The following is a 10,081-nucleotide window of genomic DNA, read 5'->3' on the forward strand; positions in this document are numbered from 1 at the left end:
GGCAAATTCGCCACTGGCGCCCTGTGCTCTTCACAGATGAAAGCAGGTTCACACTGAGCACATGACAGACGTGACAGAGTCTGGAGATGCCGTGGAGAGCGATCTGCTGCCTGCAACATCCTTCAGCATGACCGGTTTGGCAGTGGGTCAGTAATGGTGTGGGGTGGCATTTCTTTGGAGGGCCGCACAGCCCTCCATGTGCTCGCCAGAGGTAGCCTGACTGCCATTAGGTACCGAGATGAGATCCTCAGACCCCTTGTGAGACCATATGCTGGTGCGGTTGGCCCTGGGTTCCTCCTAATGCAGGCTGGATTCAACCTGAACATGAAGAACATGTGAACACAGAATGAAAACAAAAATAAAGCAAATGCAATTTCTAATTTTCATCACTGATACCGAGTGAGAGCAACAATGCATGTTCCATAAAAGAGTGTATACATGATATCAGATGTATAGTCAATGGTAGTAGCGTGTTCCTCTTCTATCACTAATGTCTTATATTGTGGGTAACCGGGGCTTTTCACTTGCTATTGCTTTTGTTATTTTGATACTGGTTGATTTATCCACCTAGAAATCTAGCTATCCAGTGAACAATGTCCAGTGTTAGTCTGCTGAATATGTCTTCTGGTGATGTTAATGATATTACAGGTATTGCTGCACTAGCAGTTAGGATTTGTTTGTGATGATGCTTCAAACTCAATGAACTTCAGCAATAAGCAATTTACAGCATGATAATAGATAGAAAACTCTTTGCTGTTATCAAGAGAGCCATCCCTATTAATATTAATATTAAACTATTAATAGTTTTTCAGTTAAAGTAGAGGGTTACAGTCAAGGACTCAATGAGGACAAGTTACAATATATGAGCAGCTCAACTTCAGGCTGGATGATTACATGGATAATTTGAAGGCATTAAAAGACAGTGATGTTAATTTATCATGTTAATAGTTAATAACATGATAAATTTGACACCACTAGTTTATAGTAATTAATACTAATCATGTGCAGTCATAAGCAAATGTTTGGGTGCCTCTGGTCAGATCTTTTGTTGATTTTCTATTTGAAAATAAGTTAAAACATCTTCTGCAGAGGACAGACATCTGCACATTTTAATACAGAACTACTGTTTATTGGCTGAATGTAACATTGTTTTATTGTGTAGCCTCCTTCAAGGACTAAAACTGTACATCCTAATAATGCAATATCTGTATAATATGCAATAGAACAGTAATATGTGGCTGAATCAGATGTTGTTGCATTTGAGATACTCAGAGTAAAACTGCTTTGTTCTCTCAATGCATTAAATCTGCCGCTCTTGTCAAAATCATTGTGATATTCTGGAGCAGAGCCAAAAGCAGAAGCAATTAGAAGAGGCTTTTCTCCTGGAGTCTCTTTGAACCAGGCAATCACTGATGCATCAAAATATGAAAAAGAACAAGTCAGACTAATATTATCCCTGTCCTGAAGGACCTTCAGCCCATCTAAACATGCAATGTCTATTTGTGAGGTGCCACCTAAAAAAAATACAGAATGCTGTGCATTAGACAATTTAGTAATCCATGTTTTCCAAGGTACACAATATGAATAAAAAAGATGAAAAAAGCTTACACAGTACCTAAAGCTGTCGAGACCAAAACAGTCATATAAAATGGAATCATTGCCAAACACTTCAAGCTAAAGCTCTCCTAGACAAGAATCTAAAGAGGAGGACAAAAACATTTGGTTATGCTATGAAAGCACAACAAACAACAAACATGTATATGTCCATATATAATCATCTGATATTAGAATGACGTTGATTCTATTAGTTCACTTGCAGTTTGTGAAGAATGGGAGTAATCTTTTGAGATGAAGGTGACACATGCATACTGTACATAAAACTACTAACTACAAAACCTGATTGGCTCTCATAACAGGAAGCTGAATTGGGCTATAACCACTCAGAGCAGTGGTTTAGAGCTCAACATTCTAACCACTACTGTTAACAGCTCTGCTAACTAGTAATATATGAAAAATGTACAATATAAATGTAAATTTAAAGAAGAGAAAATTTTAGGTAAACATGAAACACAATGTGGTGGCAGTTTAGTTTCTCAATAATCCATCAATAATCAATTTGGAGTGAGCATTTTATACAGATAGACAGATACACAGTGCAAAGACAAATTGCAGAAAGTAACATCAATTTGCATATTTAACATTGTCACGATTGACTCCTCCCAGTCCTCTCCATGTACTTGTGTTTACCTCCCAGTCCTGTTCATGTGTTTTTGTTTCTTCCTGGTCCTGCCCCTTTGTTTTCAGACTCTGCCCCTGATTGTAACCACCTGTGTTTACCACCTGTGTCTTGTTAACCCTTGTTATCCCTGTTGTATTTAAGCCCTGTGTTTGTCCTGGTTTGTTGCTGGTCTTTGTATTCTTGTGTAGTGTATTCTCCTGTGGTGTTTTGTTAAGCGTTGTTCTTCTGGCCTCCGTTGTGTGTTTCCCCAGTGTTCATTTTCATTATGTCTGTCCCTTGTTCTCTCCATGTTGGCTCATTGACCCTGGACTGTCTTTACCCTGATGATGGATTTACCCTTAATAAATCTCCCTTCTCTCAGCGTGTGCATCCACCTCATCATCGCTCCCCAGCGTTACAAGCATACTGTAGTGTGCAGATTGTTAGATATTGTAGTGAATGTGAAAGAACATTAACATGTATGTTAAAAACATTAACATGTGCAAAAACACAGCAGTGTGTAGTATGTACCTTATTGTTGGTATGGAAAATTATTTTTTGTTGTGAGAGACTTACAGCAAGGTAGCTTGCTTCATTATGTAGTCAGAAAGCACTTGGCAGAAAAGATCCCCAAAAGCACCTCCTAGAGCACCTTTGAGTGCTCTTTGAATGGAAATTCAAAGATGTGACCCACTGAGATAACTGAGATGAAATAAAGAAATATTTATTGAGAGTCTTACAGAAAGTGGTGTTCAACTGCATAGACAAATCAAAGAACTCTGAGCTTCACATAGCCCCATATCTCCTATAAGGCTGCATGAAGCCTGCCCAGCCACTGGAGCTGAGCCAATTAACTACTGACACAGCAGCCTTTGGCCAGCAGGATCGATTAGCTTACTCAATTGGCTCTAGTGAGGCTTCGTTTTCTCCTTATCTGGAACACTCTGCACTTCGAAAACACAAAGACAACAGGAAGCATCTGCTGTTTTGTATGTGCAAGAGTGCAGCTGTTACAACACTAGAATAGAGAATATATCACACAGAAAGGCATAATACCATATTTTTCCTCACAGCCTCTTGTGTATTTTGCCATGGGGAGTAGACAGAATTGTTTAAAATGGTCTCCAATTTTGCTACCCTCTTCTTATATGTCACAGCCTTAGTAGGTCTTGTGATAATGCTAGATCATTGAGGCACTTGGTCTCCCCTGCCATAATAATGTTTCCTTAAGGCCTCAGCATACTTCATCATCATCATCATCATCATCATCGTTGTTGTTGTTAATGTATTCTTCATCTCATCACTAATGAACAAGACCCTGAGATACTTAAACTCCTCCACCTTGGGCAAGTCCTTACCACCTTACCTGGAGTGGGCATGCCATCCTTTTCTGGGCTAAGACCATAGACTCATATTTGGAGATGCTGATCCGCATACCAACCACTTCACACTCAGCTGCAAACCGCTCCAGTGAGCACAGGAGGCATCCATGTGATCCAGCCAAAAGAGCAACATTGTCTGCAAATAGCAGGGATGCCACCCTCCGGCCTCCACACATAGTGCCCTCCTCACCGTGTCTTCGCCTTGACACCCAGCCCATGAATATCACGAACAAGAGTGAAGACAGGGCACAAACGCTAACACTGAAAGGGTCTGATTTAATGCCGAGTACACGAACACAGCTCTCACTCTGGGAATACAGAGATCGAATGGCCCGGAGTAGTAGCCCCAGCACCCCATACTCCCGGAGGACCTCCCACAAGATATCTCAGGGAACACGGTCGTAAGCCTTCTCCAAATCCACAAAACACATGTAGACTGGGTTGGCAAACTCCCATGTTCCCGCAACAATCTGTGAGAGGGTAAAAAACTAGTCTATTGTTCTGTGGTTTGGGACGGAATTGTTCCTCCTCAATCTGAGGTTCAACTATCGGTCAGACTCTTCTTTCCAACACTTTGGCACAGACTTTCCCAGGGTGGCTGAGCAATGTGAAACCCCGATAGTTGGCACACACCCTCCGGTCCCCTTCCTTAAAGTAGGGACCACCACCCCAGTCTGCCAGTCCAAGGGTACTGTTCCTGAGGTCTGTGCAATATTGCAGAGGCGTGTCACCCACAAGAGCCCCACAATATCCAGAGCCTTAAGCATCTTGGGACAAATCTCATCCAACCCTGGTGCCTTGCCACTGAAGAGCTACCACAGTGACCTCCACCAGGGAGAAGCCTCCAGCCCTGACTCCCATGAGGGAGGCATGTCTCCTGGATTAAGGAGTTCTTCAAAGTGCTCCTTCCACCAACCGACAACATCCTCATTTGAAGTCAGAGTTTCTCCACCCCTGCCGAATATAGCTTGGGCACAGCAACCCCGACCGCTTATCCAGAACTTCCAGGACCTCCTTGTTTCCAGAACCTCCTTGAAGCCGAACAAAAGTCTTTTTTCATGGCTTCACCAAACTCCTCCCACGGCCTGGATTTTGCTTTGATTTTTACTTATTACTGATCTGTGACATTTCATCATCACAATTCCCTTTTCACTCACTCATGGAATCGTTCTTCTGAAAATACCTTTTATTTTTCAGTCTCCTATTTATTAGCTGACATCTGTAGAATTTTTGCATGATGAATGTAGTGTCATAATAGTATCTTTCAAACAGAAAATATTATTTCAATAAAATTATGTCACACTTTTAAGGCTTGATGTTTTAAGGGATACAAACTATCTTACTTACAAAGTCCAGTTTAGTTCTGTTTCAGAATAAAGATTTCATGGTTGCATGTTGTCTCCTCACACATTTTGTCTGTTATGGTATCAATACATTGTAATGGTAATGTAAATTTTAATTTACTTAAAAACGCCAGCAGCACTGCTGTGTCTGATCCACTCATGCCTGCACGCCACACACTAACACACCACTACCATGTCAGTCTTACTGGACATAATGGTCTGCCTTATCTTTGTATACATACACACACACACACACACACACACACACACACATTTTCTAAGGCGCTTCTCCCTCAGGGCACATATATATATATATATATATATATATATATATATATATATAGCACAGACATTTCTGAATAAATTAAACAAAGTGAATAATTACTATGTATTATGTATTATTATTATGTATTACTATGTATGTAATCTTTTATGTAGTAGTAATCAGAGAGTAATCAGACAGGATCACACAAGAGAGTCTACACCATTTCAGATTGTTCCTCTACTTCTTTATGGACCTTTCCTGCTTTAACATCATGCTGTCAGTGTCAGTGTTGTTGTGCAGACCACTTAAAAAGCGCACTGCTATATTTATAATTAACATGACGAAAAATGCAATCAGTAACATAATCCTTCAAACTACTTAAAGAGTAAATAAGTAAGCATGTAAGAATTTATTTATAAAGCACTCTAAACACAACCTAAGTTGACCAAAGTGCTGTACATAAAATCAATCCCCAGGACACATTGGGTTAAGAACAATAAAACAAATAAAATACATAATGAAAGTAACATGTAAAAAGAGCTTAGAAGAAAGAGAGAAAGAAAACTAGCAGCACCTAAAGAGTGTAATCAAAGTTTATTATAAAAGTCTTACACTGTGTTTATACATAATTAAAATGTATATTTACTTCACTGGTTCCTCATTTTATTGCCATAAAGGCCCAACGTGATACTGTGCTGCACTACTGAAGTACTGAATACTGTTAAATACTGGGAATGTGGAAAGAAAATGAACACTAAACTAATAAGTAACATCATAAAAGCAAAAATAACATGCCAACACGTTTCAGTTTCCTTCCTAATGTATCCACTATGAAAATGAAGGAGAGCTTTGTCTGACTGAGCTGTCCAGCTTCTTTTAAAAAGCTACGCTGCATATCTTGTAGACTAAAAGGAGCTTTTGATCTTAATGTTTATTTGTGAGTTCAGGGTAAGAATAATGACAGATAAGATTTTCATCCAAACAGTTTGATGACAGATCCACTAAATCAAACATTTTAATCGAAAATTTTAATCGAAAATCTAGCTGTGATGTGATTTTGCATACTTCCAAACTGTGTACTGTTTGTTACTACTCAACACTGGTCATCCTAAACTCAGACTTGTCTCTAGCTGCTATTCATCATCTGCACCTCTATCTTGTGTTGCTGTGTTTAGCATCTGTACATGTTAATCTCTTGCTTTATATTTTCAAGTTCTTGACTGTGGTTGTAAAAACACTGTTCTTATGTGAATTATTTCCTTCTTGGAACATTTGTTACATGAATTTTGATTATAGATTATAATAATTGTTAAGTCTGATAGTATTCTGAATCCATCAGACAGCGTTAGTGACGCCTCCTGGTAAAGCCTTTATAAAGCACAGTTAACAAGCTCCCTCTGACTCCCCGCACTTACAAGCACCACCTTACATCAGCTTGCAGGTGATCAGTGTCAAAGTCTTCTCAGGGATTAGAGGTTCGTTTAGCTTCCTCAGAAGCATCATCGTTTGTTCCTTGTCTTTCACAAACACATGCAAACAGGATTTTAAAATGTATGTAAAATTATTTATCTTTTATTAATGGTCATTTTTAAGAGTATAGCAAAAATGATCAATAACTAGTAGCTTTACAAATAGAAAAATAGCACAGTTAGAAAAACTGTAAGGCCTCAATCAGGAAACACTGCATTAGCAACCGAAGGGAGAGTTTTATAAGCTTAGAAAGTTCAGTTTTGTTGGTAATAAATGACCAGAGACTGCACATCCGCCTCTTTAATGTGCTGCGGTTCACTGTTGAAACTTCCTGCTGCCAAGTTGAAAGCTTCATCACATGCAGCCTGTAGAAAGAGACTGTCTTTAATATGCTTTAGTGCTAAATGTAGCTGAGCAAAGTGTGAAATTATTGCTTGAATTCATTGGAAAAGTTCAAAGAAAGTGGAACATTCACCTGATGAGCTTGAAATGTGTGACCTTCAGCAGGTTCATAAAAAAACAAGCAACACAAAAACGTATTATAGTGTTAAACTGATTGCAAAATTCTCACCTTCTTTACAACAAAAGTCAAGCAATAATCAGTCTTAAAGTAAAACCTACCTTTATGCTTTCTGCATAGGTATAGAGCCACACTCAGACATATGACGTTTGACACGGCTAACACAACAATAGTAGAGTTCAAAATATTTGTCTCTATGAATAACAAACAAACAAATAAATAAGCAGATTTTAATAATTTGCTTCAGTGAATATTCAAAGTATAAACATAGCTATAACAATAATAATAATAATAATAATAATAATAATAATAATAATAATAATAATAATGGGGGAATCACACTCCTCAGCCTCCCTGGTAAGGTCTATGCAAGGGTACTGGAGAAGAGAGTCCGGCTTATAGTCGAACCTTGGATTCAGGAGGAGCAGTGCGGGTTCCGCCCTGGTCGTGGAACACTGGACCAACTCTTTACCCTCTCCAGAATTCTTGAGGGTTCATGGGAGTTTGCCCAACCAGTCCACATGTGCTTTGTGGATTTGGAGAAGGCATTCGACTGTGTTCCCCGGGGTATTCTGTGGGAGGTGCTTCGGGAGTACGGGGTACATGGCTCTTTGCTATGAGCCATTCAGGCCCTGTACAAACAAAGCAGGAGCTTGGTTCGCATGGCCGGCAGTAAGTCAGACTTTTTCCCAGTGAGAGTTGGACTCCGTCAGGGCTGCCCTTTGTCACCGATTCTATTCATAATTTTTATGGATAGAATTTCTAGGCGCAGTCAGGGGATGGAGGGTGTCCGGTTTGGTGACCTCAGGGTCACATCGCTGCTGTTTGCAGATGATGTGGTCCTATTGGGGACATCAGGCCGTGAACTTCAGCTTTCACTGGATCGGTTTGCAGCCGAGTGTGAAGCGGCCGGGATGAGGATCAGTACCTCCAAATCTGAGGCCATGGTTCTCACGCGGGAAAGGGTGGAGAGCCCTCTCTGGGTCGGGGATGAGCTCTTGCCTCAAGTGGAGGAGTTTAAGTATCTTGGGGTCTTGTTCACGAGTGATGGTACAAGGGAGCGGGAGATTGACAGGCGGATTGGTGCTGGGTCAGCAGTGATGCGGGCTCTTTACTGTTTTCTGTTTTCTGTTGTGGTAAAGAAAGAGCTGAGCCATAAGGCAAGGCTCTCGATTTACTGGTCGATCTACGTTCCCACCCTCACCTATGGTCATGAGCTTTGGGTAATGACCGAAAGAACGAGATCGCGAATACAAGCGGCTGAAATGAGTTCGGAGTAGAGCCGCTGCTTCTTCACGTCGAGAGGAGCCAGTTGAGGTGGTTCGGGCATCTTGTTAGGATGCCTCCTGGACGCCTCCCTTGGGAGGTGTCACAGGCAAGTCCACCGGGGAGGAGACCCCGGGGAAGACCCAGGACACGCTGGCGTGACTATATCGCCCAGCTGGCCTGGGAGCGCCTCGGAATCCCTCCCAGGGAGCTAGTGGAAGTGGCTGGGGAAAGGGAGGTCTGGGCTTCATTGCTCAGGATGCTGTCCCCGCGACCCGAACCCCGGAGAAGCGGAAGATGATGGATGGATGGATGGATGGATGGATAATAATAATGATGATAATAATAATTGTTGTTATTATTGTTATTATTATTATTATACAGAAATGTATGTTCTTTTTTGCTCTTCATCATTAAAGACACTCAATATTCAGGACAGCTGCCAACTTTTTTCAACTACTTTGTTGAAATCTATGAACATGTCTAGTTGTAGCATCATAAATTATTATTATTACAATTATTACTGCACTGTTCATATTTGCACCAACAATTACTGTAACAATTACTGTACTGTAGATATTTGCATATCTATATTTATTTACTACGATACTGTCCATATGTATTTTATATGTAAATGATACTGTATTTTGCACTTCTGGTTAGATGCTAACTGCATATTGTTGGCTCTGTACTTGTATCTGCACAATGACAATAAAGCTGAATCTAATCTTGAATCTAGTCTAATAAAAGAATCATTTCTGGCATTTATCTGCAACATTTAGTTAATTTTACTGAACACGGTGATCAGTGATTTCAGAATTTGTGATATTGTGATATATTTTTTAGTATTTTTATAATTTTTTATAATGTGGCAGAAAATGCATAATAAATTTTTTAGGGCTTGATGCTTTAGGAAATTGAAAATATCTGCTCTTACCTTCAAAGTCCAGTTTAGTTCCACTCCCAAAGATGATCTCTCCACACATGAGCACAGCACAGTAGTAAGTTCCAGCATCAGAGAGGCTGAGGTTTCTCTTGGGGAGTTTGTAGACACAGCTCTGTGTAGGAGAATCAGTCTCAGAGCTTTTCTTACACTCATCACTCCTGTTTCCATGAGTGTAAATGATTCCTGGATGGGATTCTCCTGATCCATGTCTGAACCAGTACACACTGTGATCTCCTGCAGACGCATCTGTGAGTATTGAACACTGCAAAGTTGTATCTCCTCCCAGTTCAACAGGATCTGATACAGGAGGCTGGAGAACAGAAAATCTGCCTAAAAAGGGAAAAAGATTGTGATTTTTGAGTAGGAATTTCAAGATGTTTCAGTCTATTATTTAAGGGTTTTGCAGTGTAGGAAGCTGCGGGCAGCTTTGAAATTGATGGGAATAAACAAACCTATAGCACAGAAAATGTAGACTCATAAATGTAATGATGAAGAGACTAGGACATACCTTTAAGGACTAAAACTGTGCAAGCTCCTAATCCAAGGTTTGAATAATCCACAACTGCACAGTAGTATGTTGCTGAATCTGATGGTTCTGCGTCTAAGATATTCAGAATAAAACTGCTGCGTTCTCTTATTGCTCTATACCGGCCGTTCTTATTAAAGCCATT

General features: G+C 40.2%; 1 gene segment (V, D, J or C); it reads right to left on the reverse strand.

Moving 5' to 3' along the window:
* Positions 1-313: 313 nt before the first annotated feature.
* On the reverse strand, positions 314-10,081 carry LOC119264814 (the record flags this gene model as incomplete). The annotated part of the segment is given in 3 exon segments: positions 314-318; positions 9,402-9,740; positions 9,919-10,081. Coding segments are annotated over 3 exon segments (507 nt in total), but the record flags the coding sequence as incomplete, so codon positions are not given.

The sequence above is a fragment of the Pygocentrus nattereri genome, chromosome 2 (assembly GCF_015220715.1).
Source record: "Pygocentrus nattereri isolate fPygNat1 chromosome 2, fPygNat1.pri, whole genome shotgun sequence".
In the NCBI taxonomy this organism is placed as follows: domain Eukaryota; kingdom Metazoa; phylum Chordata; class Actinopteri; order Characiformes; family Serrasalmidae; genus Pygocentrus; species Pygocentrus nattereri.